General features: G+C 38.6%; 1 protein-coding gene across 2 annotated transcripts in view; it reads left to right on the top strand.

Annotated features, from left to right (window-relative positions):
- LOC103106820 (zinc finger protein 420-like) overlaps window positions 1–14270 on the top strand; it is a 33977-nt gene extending 19707 nt beyond the window's left edge. Inside the window, exons 4-5 of one of the 2 annotated variants that reach the window (XM_056825442.1) lie at window positions 8859–8954; window positions 10733–14270. In XM_056825442.1, coding sequence (XP_056681420.1) covers window positions 8859–8954; window positions 10733–12912 — 2276 coding nt within the window. In that variant the 3' untranslated portion in view covers window positions 12913–14270. The remainder of the gene's footprint in view (window positions 1–8858; window positions 8955–10732) is intronic. The other variant, XM_056825443.1, reaches the window with a different exon arrangement.
- Window positions 14271–14756: the final 486 nt, after the last annotated feature.

The raw sequence follows: 14756 nt of genomic DNA, 5'->3' as shown, positions 1-14756 counted from the left end.
AATGATCCAGGACAATTCTGAGGGACCTATGAAAAAGAATGTATCCACATCCAGAGAAAGAGCTGTGAGAGTAGAAATACAGAAGAAAACCCCCTGCTTGATCACATAGGTCAATGGGGATATGATTGGGAATATAAACTCTAAACTATCACCCTAATACAAATATTAGTAATATGGAAATAGATCTTGATCAATGACACATGTAAAACCCAGTGGAATTGCTCGTTGGCTACTGGAGGGGGTGGAAGGAGGGGAGGGAAAGAACATGAATCATGTAACCATGGGAAAATATTCTAAATTAATTAAATAAAAAATTTCTGAAAAAAACTATTTGGCAAAATAGGCAAAGAAAGAATCCCACCAAATTCTATTTTGCAAATATGATGCTGCTTGCTAAGGCAGGAAGAGCAAAACCAGAAAAAAAGAAAACTACAGGCAAATTTCCTTAATGAATATTGATACCATGATCTTAAATAAAATCCTAGCAAGGAGACTACAGCTATACATCACTATATATAGGGGTATTCATACCAGGGATGCGAGGCTGGTTTAATATTAGGAAAACTATCAGCATAATTAACCATCTCAATAAGCAATCTAACAGAAGCCATATAATTATCTCAATGGATAAAGAAAAGACTTTTGACCATATTCAACGCCCATTCCTCTTCAAACACTAGAAAGCAAAGCAATAAAAGAGCCATTCTTTAAAATAAGAAGTAGCATCTATCTAAAACCATCAGCAAATATTATCTGCAATGGGGATCAGTTAGAATCCTTCCCAGTAAGATCAGGATTGAAGATCAGATGCACATTATCACCGCTGTTATTTACTACTGTACTAGAAATGTTAGCTTTATTAATGAGAAAAGAAAAAGGAATTGAAGTAGCTAAAGTAAGCAATGAGCAAACTAAACTATCACACTTTGCAGATGATATACTTAGAGAATCCTAGATAATCAATTAAAAATTAGTCAAATCTGGGAATCTACTGGCCAGGACAAATTCAGGAATTATATGAACACAACTATAAAACATTCTTCCAATAAATAAAACTAGGTCTAAACCATTGGAAAAACATCAATTGCTCATGGGTAAGATGAGCTAATATAATAAAAATGACAGTCCTGCCTAAATTAATTTACTTATTCAGTTCCATACCTATCAAACTACCAAAAAGCTATTTTGTAGAACTAGAAAAAAATGATTACAAAATGCATCTGGGAGAACAAAAGATCAAGAATATCAAGGGAATGAATGAAAAAAAAGTGAAGGATGGTGGCCTGGCCCAACCAGATCAAACACTGGACTGTAAAACAGTAATCATCAGAGCAATCTGGTAGTTAAGCACTAGAAGGGTGGATCAGTGGAATAGATTAGAAGTAAATGACCTCAGCAATCTAGTGTTTCATAGACCCAAAGATCCCAGCTCTTGGGATATGATCTCACTTTTTGACAAAAACTGCTGGGAAACTGGAAAATGCTATAGCAAAAATTAGGTATGCACCAATAGCTCACAGTTTATATCGATAGGTCAATATGGGCATATGATTTCGATCTAAAGTGTGATATAAGGAAATTCAGGGAACATAGCATTGTTTATCTATGAGATCTCTGGAGAAGGGAAGAATTCATCACCAAATAGGAGATAGAGAACCTGACAAGTTGTAAAATAGTAATAATTAAAATGGGTTTGACAAATATAAGAATTTTAAGAATTGTTGTGGTCACCATTTATAATAATTCTTAAGTCAACAGGCTGTTAGTAGCTTTATTACAGTAAAAGAGGTAGTAAAGGGGGAAATCTAGGAAGGAGGTAGAAGATAAGTCCGGATCTGAGTGCCTCACCAAAGAGAGCATCCCATGAAAGACAAGAGAAGAGCCAAAAGGCCAGTGTCTCCGGCCAGGGTCTCCTCAACCCAAGTGAGTCGCCAAAGCCGAACCCCTCTAGCCACCAATGCAGAAGAAGCCCTTGTTCAGCCAGAGCCGCCAATGCTGCCAAGTTATTCAGAATGCCCTTGGATGGCTTTTTTTTAACATTAGAATTAAAAATTCTACCATTCATACACCAACTCAGAATTGTTTTCCACAAAATTATAATTCTTTACTGGTAGCATTGATTTTAATCACATTTATACAAGTAAATACAATATCAGAGAAGCTAAAAACAATCCATCCTTTTCTCTTAGAAAAGTAAAACCTGAAGTCCGCACGGGCAGAACTTGGTGATTAGTCTAGCCGTTACTTCTTAAAATTCAAAGTGAATGCAGTGCTTTAGGGTAGCCATGACAATTCTCCCTCTTTTTGTTCATTAGAAGAGCACATCCAATGCAGGGTCTACTGACATTGAAACAGGAAATCATGAAAATCATCCTTTGAGTGCCCTTAAAGTAGCTAAGAACTTTTGGTCACATTCTCGATACTCAAACGGCCATTCAGAAGGTCTCCGGTTTAAGAATGTCTGCGCATTTATTTTTCTTTCCTAGATAGAGTATTGGGGCTCAGAATATTTTCATTCCCTGAACAATTTCCAAGCTGTGTAGATTACTAAAAAAATAGCAATTTGGAATTGAGGGCTGCCCCAACTTCTCCACAAGTGTTAAGAAGGGGAGCGTGATTGTCTTAAATCTGAACGGCACTTCCTGTGGGATGGTGTCATATTGAGCCTAATCATGCACTGAAATGTCCCGTCATCCTGTGGCATTTATGAAGACAATGGCAAAGCGATCTGACCGCAGCGTTTTGGCGCACGCGTGCTGATCCCTCTTAGTATTTATCTGGCGTCCGAGACACATCATAACGAGGTCTTTACACAGATCCTCGTAGACGGCAAGTTTGATACTGAGCAAACCTCACTCGGTGTGGCTAAAAAGCGAATGGAACGCAAAACCCAATTTTTCACGGACATATTCAACTAAAAGAAGATTTTCAGTTCAGAAGTACTTTGCGTCTCTAGTTTGGGTACTCGTAAACATGACTGACTTTCATGATACCTCACTGGGACTTTGTGTTCCCAGCCCTCCACGAGTTAAACTGGTTCATCTTAGAAGTTGGGGGGAAATAATGTAGCAAGACTCATCTCGCAAAGCGGATGACGTGGGATCGCTTCCTTTCAGACAATCAATTGGCAGCAGCCACATCATTGATCTGAGCCTTACCTTGACGTCACGTAGCGGCTTTCTACAACAGAGAAGTGGCCCCAAGCGAGGCACACCGTTCCACTCCCTCCCACTCTCAACAACTGATTTTGGAGCTAATCCAAGCGCATAAAACCGAAGCAAAGTCAAAACGGAGCGGCTACTCAAGAGTCCAAAATTCCGTCTTCAAATAAGTTCAAGACCCCGTCTGAGTCTTCTGTTCATGAGCACGTTCATTACGATAAGGACACTGAACTTCATGTGGTGCATGAACACACTAGACCAAACACAAACACAGAAATAAAAGGTGGAGTAGAGCATAAAGATGTCTAGAGACATGAGAGCCGCGAGAAAGCTCGCTCTTGTTGTTCTTGATACACTATTAGATTGTTCTTTAAGCTTTAAGGAATGGGGAGAGAAGGAAATAGTCGCTTTGATCTACCCACACGGCGGCCACCGCTTTCAAAATTCTGTTACTGCTTTGAGGGTGAAGGAAAAAGGAGCTCAGCGAAAGGAAAGAGCACGCCGATGGCAAAAGATTTTTAACGAAGATATTAAAGCTAAAGCTGGAGAGGGGGAAATCTCATAGCAACATTTTCTCCTTTAAATATCTTTTCTTCCATGTTTTAAAAGATCCCATTCTCAGTCTCACACTTCTTCCGTGTGAAATTAGTTACATTACTTTATTTTCTAAAAAGTTATCACAGAGAACTGGTGATAGCATTATGGGAAATTATCTTTGTTTATAAGGAAGGAAAAAAAATTGCATGATTACAGAATTGTTTCAAAGCCTAAGAAAAAGTGTCATAAATTGTAATCTAATGAAAGGAGAGTTGAATTGGTGTTCCACCCACCCACCCCTAAAAAATCGACAGGATTATTACAGCCACTTTTAAAGAAATCAGTGTAAGTTTGTAGTAGGTACCAAAAATAAAATTAAAACCTTATTTATCTCTTTGCTTCTGGTAGTTTTTGAACAAAATTATTTTGGTCATTTTTAGCCTTTAGTTTTCTGTGAGTCTGTCTGGATTTTTAGTACTAAGTTACAGGCAAGTCAGTTTTCTAGACTAGAAAAGACTGACTTTTTAAAAAAGCTGATTTGAAAATGAACTTTCTGAGGCTATTTTTAAACATTTAACTTCTACCCTACTTCCCAGTGCCACTTTCTGGTTGTCAGATGCAATATGACAAGTTTAAGCTTGATTACTAAACCTGACCACGTGAGAACACGGGATTTCACTTCCATTTCCATAACCACCACCCTTTGCCACATTCCTTTGGACATTCGGTACTTCCCATGTTCACGGCTTAATAAACGAATAATGACTTTAAAGGATTATTAGCAGAAGTGCTGGCATGCACTGGTGATTTGGTTTTGGTAATGATCTACAGAATAAAGAGATCTGATTTAACTCGTGGTTCAATGACTGGCACGGACAGCTCTCTGGACAAGTGAATGAACCTCAAAACCCTATAAAGATCAAGAAGCACAATTAAGGAGAAAGTCTATTACTATTTAGAAATCAGCTTCAAAACCTAACATTTATTTATATTTAAAGACCAGATAAGGAAAGAACAAAATATCACAAAGTGTGGATGTATACACGATAGTTGTTGGCATTGCTCAAGACTGAGAATAAAAACTTGGGAATGTTTAGCCTCACATCTAAAAGCACCTGCTATAATAACACATAATTCTTGTTCATGCTTGCTGCTAGAGCTACATATGTGGGATTTTCCCTTTTCCTTCAAGGATCTTTAATAATCAGATCCCAAAATCAGGCCTCCATCCCTAATGGATAGAAAAAGAAGCCACATTCAGACTTAGCTGAAAACTATACTTATTGAGGACATTTTGGAGCCCCGAGGAAAGATAATTCCTCTTGAATTCTTACACACATGCAGGGAAACACATAATCATTCCCTGAGGTACGTCATGATACAAGACTATCAACAAGGAATGCCAATGAATTCATAAGTCTGAGGAACACTGTAAAAAGCCAACATTTGCTTACTGTTGAATCTGTTCTGAAGAAGAAAAGCAATGCAAGTGGAAATGAGGCTGCTGACATCATTTCTTCAATTTCTGATCAGATCCAGAACTTCAGTACTTACAAATGTATCCTAACTTTGAGTACAAATTCTACAATGTACTGCTCCGAAGCCCATTTATTCTTAAAAGCCAGTTCTCATACAAGTGTCAAAAATACATGATTAAAATAGGGCCACAAGTCAGCATCAGCAAGCAATTAAGTCATCAGTAGTGTGCTCGTAACGTTCTGCAGTTGTGGCCGTCTTTGACTCAAGACGATCCTTCAGTCTTACCCTAAAGTATTCATTGCACAGATCTCTCCATAGGAATGCATTTGGATTATTAAATCGATTAAGTGCCCCAACCAGCAAGGGGAAGAAATGAGATTAAGACAAGTTTAAATGTTACTTGTCCACATGAAATGATAATGAATTAGTAGAGAAATAAGCTAAACAGAACTCGTTCCACAAGATGGTAGGGATCCGAATGGCTCTCAGGAATGATCGCTCTTTTACTATTGATTCTTCCACGCGTGTAATTGAAAACAGGCTGTTAAGTCCAAAATGGAACCATCTTACTTTCTACAGGGTTTGTGGATGTTCATGAGAAAGAATGGGCTCTGTCTGTAATTATGAAAAACCAATTACTAAGCATCTTACCAATCTTGCCCCTAAAAAGGCATTTTGTGCCATTGGCTCCTAAGATAAAAGTGCCTCAAAAACACACGAATACCAAAGACCTAGGAAATGACCATCATGAATAACTTCAGATGCCTATGGCTTCGGCTATCCGCCCTACTACCGAGGTAGGTTATCAGAATACACGAAAATAACACTCTTGGGAATTCTCTAAACCAACCCTTCCCTCGTCATTGTGTTTCCCAAACCAATGTCCTGTTTTTAATGAGGTCATCTAAGCACATCTGTCTTTCATCAAGCTCTTGCTGTACTCTGTCATCCATGGACTGTCTGAAGAGGAAGGCTTGCTCCTTCTGGGTTTCTGCACGTCTACAGAATAGGCTCTTTGTGTCGGATTGACCAGTTTTCTTTTTTCCACTTGTCTTCGGTTCTTGGCTCGTAATGCTGACTCATGAATCTGTGGTTCTGAAGCAGAAGCACATACATTATGTGTTTTCTGGCTCCCAGTATCTGTCTGCTTTTCTCCCCAGCCATGAAGAGCAAATGGATGTTTGACTTCTTTTGTTTTTCTTGGTCTTTGAGGACTTTTAGCTGTTTTCTTATCAGCTCCAGAAAGCAAGGCACGTTGTCGAGGATGATCTGTGTTATCCACTAGTTTGTCTTTCATTTCTATCTGTTTTTTTTTTTTCACTTCCATTTCCTGTTTATTTTTTTCTTGTATGACTTTCCCTAGTGTTTCTGGGGGGCTGGCAGCGTCCTCATCCTTGGATGCCTTGGCCCCTTTCTCTTCCACTCCGAGTTCCTCTCCCTCTCTTTCGGGCTTGAGGGGAGTCTGGGGTGGAGAAGGGGCCGAAGCTCCCTGGGGACCCAGGGGTGTGGAGGTCCCACCACCTCCAGAAGACGAGGAATCATCCGAGTTGCTGGACAGCCCCCAGCCGTCCCGTAACCAGGGGTTGTGCGTCTGCTCCAGTAGTCTCCAGCTCAGACGATAATGCAATAGCTCCCGGTAGCACGGGCCACATGTGTCCACATGGGGTCTTTGTAGCGCTTCATGTATTCGTTCTTCACCTTGCTCCCACAATGCATGGTCCCCGCCCGGCAGGAGCCAGCAGGGCCAGCCGGCCCCCGGCCGCGGTTTCCCTTCCTTTTCCGACGCCTCTCTCCTCTTTCCTCCTCCACAGGTTTATTCCAAAATGGCTGGCTTTTTTATAAGCAGTTTTCTTCACATCATTTCCTGTCTCTCTGGTTTCTCCTTCCTTTCACTGTGGGCTGTTCTATCATATCTCAAGAACCAATCAAAGTTTCTTAATTTGCTTGGCACTGCCCTGGAGGCAGTTACTGTGGGATCCACCTCCTGTCCTTTGAGGGTGTGAACTTTTATCAGAAGGATCCTGTGTTCTTGACTGATAAAGTTAAAAGGGTAGAGCACTCCAAGTACTAAGTTAAGATTTTTTTTTAAATCCCTTTCACAGAATAAATAATTTTGACTTGTTTTAATATAACCAATATTAGAAGAAAAGCAACAAACTGGGAAAAACTATTTTAACAGATTTTTATGATCTTATTTCTCAAATATATAAAGGACTAAGTCAAATTTGTAAGAATCCAACTCATTCTCCAACTGACAAATGGTGAAAGATTATGAATAAGCAGTTTTCGAATGAAGAAATCAAAACTCAATAATCATGGGAAAATTTTTTTTCTAAATCCCTCTTGATTAGAGAAATAAATGAAAAGTCCTCCAAGGTACCACCTTAGCCCGACCAGATTAGCTACTCTGACAGTAGAATGACAAAGGTTAGAGGGGATGTGGCAAAATTGTGATACTTAACACATTGTTGGTGGAGTTGTGAACTGATCCATCTATGCTGGAGAGCAATTTCAAATGACTCCCAAAGGTCTACAAAGCAGTGCACACCTTTTGATCCATTGATACCACTACTAGGTCAGTACCCAAAAGAGATCAGAAAAATAGGGGAAAGGACCTACTTGTAGGAAAATGTTTGTAACTGCTCTTTTTGTGGTAGGAAAGGATTGGAAATTGAGGGGATGTCTATCAGTTGACAAATGCCTGAACAAACTGTGCTATATGATTGTGATGGGATACTATTGTACTATAAGAAATGACGACCAGGATTATTTCAGAAAGAGCTAGAAAAACCGACATGAACTGATTCAATGAAATAAGCTGAGCCACGAGAACATAGTAGCAGTAATATTGTGGAATGATCAACTGTGATAGACTTGGCAATTCTCAGCAAGGTAATGATCCAGTACAATTCCGAGGGACTTATGAAAAAAGAATACCTCCAGAAAAAGAAATGTTAGAGTTGGGATGCAGATGAAAGCACACAATTTTTCACTTATTTGGGTTTTTATTTTGAGGTTGTGGTTTCATATGCTTATTCACTTACAAAAATAAACAATATGGAAATAAAATTTAAAAAGATGTATAAAACTGTAGCTCACAGTCCCTAATTTTGCCTAGTCTAGCAAGCTTATCCTTATTCCTCCTTCATTCTTCCCTCAAATCCAGGCCAGATGATAGGAATGGAAAGGAAGGGAATAAGCATTTCAAAATACCTGCTCTATGTCCTCACCTGGATAAAGGAGTTCATAATTAGTATTAATTTCACAGCATCCTGGTGAGTTTGATACTCTTATTGTCCTCAATTGATAGTTGAGGCAACTGAGCCAAACAGAGGTTAAATAACTTGCCCAGGAACACCCACTTGCCATTTCTCTGAGGCTGAATTAAATTTGTTTTTCTCACTTCAAGTTCTGACCCCTCTGCCCTTCACTACCAGCTACCTTCAATTTCCAGATAATGGAGATTGTGGAATGTACCCACCCTTCTATTACAAGACATAAATAAAGATGGAATTTTCTTATTTCAAATGGTTTCCATGATCTCTTTTCCCCCTGAAAATGTCCCAATACTGAATACAACAAAAGCCATTCCTTAGACCTTACTTGCATGCCCTCTTTCCTTTAAGAGGACCATATTTTCAATTTTTCTCTCTTGATCCCTTCCTTCTTTCTTATGCCCAGGGCTTCCAGTTCCTAGAGAAATTTTTCTCTCCTGTTTTCAACAAGGGGAAGCACCATGGTTACTAGAGCAAAAAGGCCCAAGGAGCTCCTGTCCAAGTAAGTGAAGTGAAAGCAGATGTATACGGACTGTTATCCCAAAAGACTTTATCTGTTGTGGTGAAGGGAGTGCTAGACTTGGGCTGGCAGACCACTGCTGAAGCATGCTGTGTAATAATTAAAATGGTTGAGGTTATAAACTGTAGTGATTAAATAGTGGAAGACTTAAATTGTAGTAGATATAAGAGTGGATGAGTAAGTTGTGACCGCAGGAAATGTTTTCACTACAGTGTTTTGTTTTTAAATCAAATATAAGGTGGTCGCCAGGGAAATATTCCCAATTATTCAAATATACCCAAGTCAGCTGGGTTTTATAGAGATTTTAATTAATACAAATGAGGAATTAAAGAAAATGAGAGAAAGAGAGAAAAAGGGGAATAATGAGAAAAGGATAGGCCGGCCCAGGCCAGCCCTGGCCAACCCAGGCCTAAGCCCTTAAGAGAAATATCAGTCAGTCCTTAATCATTCACCACAAGATTTGTCCAAGCAAGGATTCTAGTGACAACAGGCCAGCATCATCTCAGCTGCCTCCACCAGCTCAATCCTCAATCTGACTGCCCCTCTGAATGAATCTGAGCTCCTATTTAAAGGGCATTTTCTCCTATGTCACCTCCCCTAAGTCCTTATATCTACCAATCACAGTAGATGTTTTTCAAAGGACAGACCATTCTTAGTTCACACCTAAGAAGCTGTAAATTTTTGAGTAATTCACACCAGGAAAGCTCTGAGTAAGTTTCTCACCTCTTTGTTCCTTGTAAATTCACAAGTTGCTTGACCTTTATAAGTACTTAGCACCATTTTGGTATTAGTCCTAAAATAGGCATGGCTTAAGTATGGGTTTAAGTACTTTTCATTGTTCAGCAAGGAGTTTTTTCCCCTAAAGCAGGCTTAAGTACAGGTGGAGTAGAGGTCTTCACATTTCTGATCTAAGTAGAGTTCTCACATTCCTGATCTAAGTTCCTTCATTGTTTAAAGTGGGGAATGGTCTTAACCCAACCTTATGAAGTAGGGTCTGGGAAAATTTTTTAAGGTTCACAATCCTAACCTTATGAAGTAGGGTCTGAGAAATTTTAAGGTTCACAGCTGTGCATTTCCTGAGAGATGGATGATTGACTCAGTATAGAGTATGAGACATAATATATGGTAGATTGTAAAATAAGATGAATATTTAGTATGTCTGCACTAAGTGGCATAATATCTTTGCATTTTGTAGAGAAAAGAAGAAAACTTACATTCCACTTTGAAAATTACTGCATGAAAGTTAAAAAGAATAAAGTAGTACATCCAATATAATGACAACAGAATATCTGGAAGATTACCCAAGATCCACAAAATTATAAGAATAATTGATAAGTGACTTTTTAGGAAAGATAGAAAGAGCAATGGAGAAACATTGTCCAATACTGTGAACAAAGTATGTTCAGGTACAAAATTTGAGTTGTAGTCTAGCTGCAGGAAAGTTGATTAGGTCATCCCTCCATTCTTTATTCGTGACATGAGTTGACAAGTGTAATGAAAATTGTGGACCTGCCTGTGTCACAGGTCCATTGTGAGGTTTCAATGTTATTGTAAAAATCTAAAATCATCCGTCTTATAGATATGATGAAATGGTGTATCCAAAGACTGTTTCTGCTTGTTTAATTTTGAAAACTCCTTTTTGACTGGAGAAATAAAATAAAAATCAGTTTAATTTCTGCCATCAGAGGAAAGAATTTATATTGCTTGTGTGTGTATATTCTCTTTCCTTCTGTGTTTATGTCATTCTTTGTTTCCTTCAGAGGCAGAGACTACTTTTGATGTGGAGATGTCTACAAAGCTGAGCCTTTTTGTGGAAGGATGTGGTCCCCAAAGATGCATGAATGAGGGTCCCTGTGACTTCATTTCCAGAGAAATCTGTAACTCTAATAACAAAGCAAATAAAACTCAAAAGACTGATGGTGAATATGATGAAACTACAGAGAAATTCAGCCAATATTCGGCCCTAAATCATTATATGAAATTGACCTCAGGAAATGACTGTTGTCAGGATAATGAATACAGCACATGTTTTCCTGCAGAACTAATACTTATTCATTCGGTTCAGAAACCTCCTGAAATGCCCTGGTATCAAGGTAACTTAGAGGGAATGGCCTTTGGCTGGAGTTTAGACCTCATTAAACATTCAAATAATAAATGTGTAGAAATGGTTTCTGTCAATAATAAAGGTGGGAGATCTTTCAGTGAGTACTCTGAGCTTTGTTCACATCAAATAATACACTCTGGAAAGAAACCTTATGATTGTAAATACTGTGGAAAGACTTTCACAGAGAGGGGCTCTCTTGCTGCCCATCAGAGAATCCACACTGGAGAGAAACCTTATGAATGTAAACAATGTGGAAAGGCTTTCACACAGAGAGGCCAGCTTACTGTACATCAAAGAATCCACTTGGGAGAGAAACCTTTTATATGTAAACACTGTGGAAAGGCTTTCACTCAGAGGAGCCATGTTGTTGCCCATCAGAGAATCCACACTCAAGAGAAACTTTATGAATGTAAACAATATGGAAAGGCTTTTGCAGAAAGGGGCCAGCTTATTGCACATCAGAGAATCCATTTGGGAGAGAAACCTTATGAATGTAAACACTGTGGAAAGGCTTTCAGTCAGAGGAGCCATGTTGCTGCCCATCAGAGAATCCACACTCAAGAGAAACCTTATGAGTGTAAATACTGTGGAAAGGCTTTCACAGTTAGGGACTCTCTTGCCAGACATCAGAGAATCCACACTGGAGAAAAACCTTATGAATGTAAACACTGTGGAAAGACTTTCACAGATAGGAGCTCTTTAGCCAGACACAAAAGAATCCACACTGGTGAAAAACCTTATGAATGTAAACAATGTGGAAAGGCTTTCACACTGAGAGGCCAACTTACTGCACATCAGCGAATCCATACTGGAGAGAAACCTTATGAATGTAAACACTGTGGAAAGGCTTTCACACAAAGGGGCCATCTTGATAAACATCAGAAAATCCACACTGGAGAGAAACCTTATGAATGTAAACAATGTAGAAAGGCTTTCACATGGAGGAGTAGTCTTGCTAAACATCAGAGAATCCATACTGGAGAGAAACCTTATGAATGCAAAAAATGTGGAAAGGGTTTCACATGGTGGAGTGATCTTATTAAGCATCAGAGAATCCACACTGGAGAGAAACCTTATGAATGTAAACAATGTGAAAAGGCTTTTGCAGAGACAAGTTCTCTTGCCAGACATCAGAGAATCCACACTGGAGAGAAACCTTATGAATGTAAACAATGTGGAAAGGCTTTCACATTGAGAGGCCAGCTTACTGCACATCAGAGAATCCACTCAGGAGAGAAACCTTATGAATGTAAACACTGTGGAAAGGCTTTCACACATAGTGGCCATCTTGATAAACATCAGAGAATCCACACTGGAGAGAAACCTTATGAATGTAAACAATGTGGAAAGGCTTTCACATGGATTAGTAGTCTTGCTAAACATCATCGAATCCATACTGGAGAGAAACCTTATGAGTGTAAACAATGTGGAAAGGGTTTCACATGGTGGAGTGATCTTACTAAGCATCAGAGAATCCACACTGGTGAAAAACCTTACGAATGTAAACAGTGTGGAAAGGCTTTTGTAGAGAGGGGCCATCTTTCCAGACATCAGAGAATCCACACAGGAGAGAAACCTCATGAATGCAAACACTGTGGAAAGGCTTTCACACGGAGGGGTCATCTTGCCAGACATCAGAGAATCCACTCAGGAGAGAAACCTCATGAATGTAAAGAATGTGGAAAGGCTTTCACATGGAGCAGTGATCTTGCTAAACATCAGAGAATCCACACTGGAGAAAAGCCTTATGAATGTAAACAATGTGGAAAGACTTTTCCATGGAAAGTCCCTTGCTGCCCTGAATCAGAGAATCCACACTGGCAAGAAACCTTATGAATGTAAACAATGTGGAAAGGTTTTCACATGGAGAGTGATCTTGCTCAACCTCAGAGCATCCACAATGGAGAGAAAAAAAATGTAATCAATTTGGATATGCTTTCATGTAAACCTCCACTGTTGTTTCATGTCAGAAAATCTTCCCTGGTGAGAAATCTCATGAGTGAGACTGATCTTAATACTTGGCACACTTAGCTTATGTAACACGAGGAACCACACTAAAGAGAATCTTTAGGAATATGATGAATGTGGTTAGGCCTTCAATCAACAATCATCTCATATTCCCAAACAAGAATTCCTTTTAGATAGAAATCTTATTACTGACATGAATGAAGAAAGACATTGACATGGAGAGTCCAGAGCTTGTTCAGTATGAGAAAATGTCCTCTGAACAGTCCATTTCCAGATAGATTCCCTGTAGGAAGGCCTTCTGCTAGAGATTATCTCTTACTTCATTTCAAAGGATTCATAGTGCAGAAAAACCTACTGAATGTGCTCAAGGTGTATGTGTTTTCCTCTAGAAGAGGGTGATCACTATTATATAGAGAAATGTAAATTATAATAAGTCTGATGAACCACCCCACAATTACTAGATTGGCTAATATATTTGAAAAATTGACAAACGTTGGAATAGATATAGATATGAGATACTAATGAACTATTGAGTGGAGTTGTGAACTGATTTAACCATTCTGGAAAGAGCAATTTTGAACTATGTCAAAAGGGCATTAAGAAGCAAAAAAAGAAAAGGACCTATATGTATTTTTTTTTTAAGAAACGCTTAAAGCTGGTCTTTTTGGGGTGACAAAAGAAGTGGAAAGTAAGAAGAAGCTCATCAATTGAGAATTGGCTGAGTAAATAGTGGCATATGATTGTAATGGAATACTATTGTTTTATAATTAATGAGGAGGAGCTCAGGAAACATGGAAAGACTTGAGAACTTATGCAGACTGATTTTAGCAGAACCAGGAGAACACTACACATTGTGACAACAATTTTGTATGCAGAACAACTGTGAATTAATGTATTCTCAACAATACAATGATCCAAAACAATCCCAAAGGAATCATAATAAACAATTTTATCTTTTTCTATAAAAGAACTGATGGAGTCTGAATTCAGACCAAAGAAAAAAAATTTTTTTTACTTTAATAATTTTTGTTGTTTGAGTTTAGTTCCACAGAAGGATCATTATGGAAAAATGTTTTATAGGATTGTATATGCAAAATCTATATCAGATTGCTTGACATCTCTTGGGTTTGGGGGAGAAAATCCGAGACTCAAAAGTTTTTTTAAATATTGAGTATTGTTTTTACACATAATTATTGTCAAAAAATAAAATATGAAATGATGGAAAAGAGTTATGTGATCCGTAGTGAACAGCATTCTTTCTGGAATTAAGGGGTGTACAGGGAATGATTACATACAGGAAGAGCTTCGCCTTCAGCTCATACTTGACTATACACTGGACACATTATGCTGGAGATTAGAGTCAATGTCTCCAGTTCACTAGGAATGGTGTTTCTCTGTAGCACAGACTTCATAGACTGTCTTACAGAGAAACCCTCATTAAACCCCCCAAATTTCATACTGTGCAAAAAACACTACAGTATTGAGGATATTTTCTTTGCAATCCCAATTCTTGTTATTCTTGCTCACTATTTGTTGGCATTCTATTACAGTTTTTTTAGCCATTCCCTAATTGATTGGCACTTACTTGTTTCCTTTTTTGTTTTTGTTTTTGCTGGCACTTATGGATCTTGCCAAACAAACAAAATAAGAGTACAGGGGGAAGATGTGGAATGGATAGGGGACCTGATCCCTACTATTGAGTCCATTCTTTC

This window comes from Monodelphis domestica, chromosome 4 (assembly GCF_027887165.1).
Source record: "Monodelphis domestica isolate mMonDom1 chromosome 4, mMonDom1.pri, whole genome shotgun sequence".
In the NCBI taxonomy this organism is placed as follows: domain Eukaryota; kingdom Metazoa; phylum Chordata; class Mammalia; order Didelphimorphia; family Didelphidae; genus Monodelphis; species Monodelphis domestica.
This window is presented reverse-complemented; position numbering and strand designations above follow the sequence as displayed.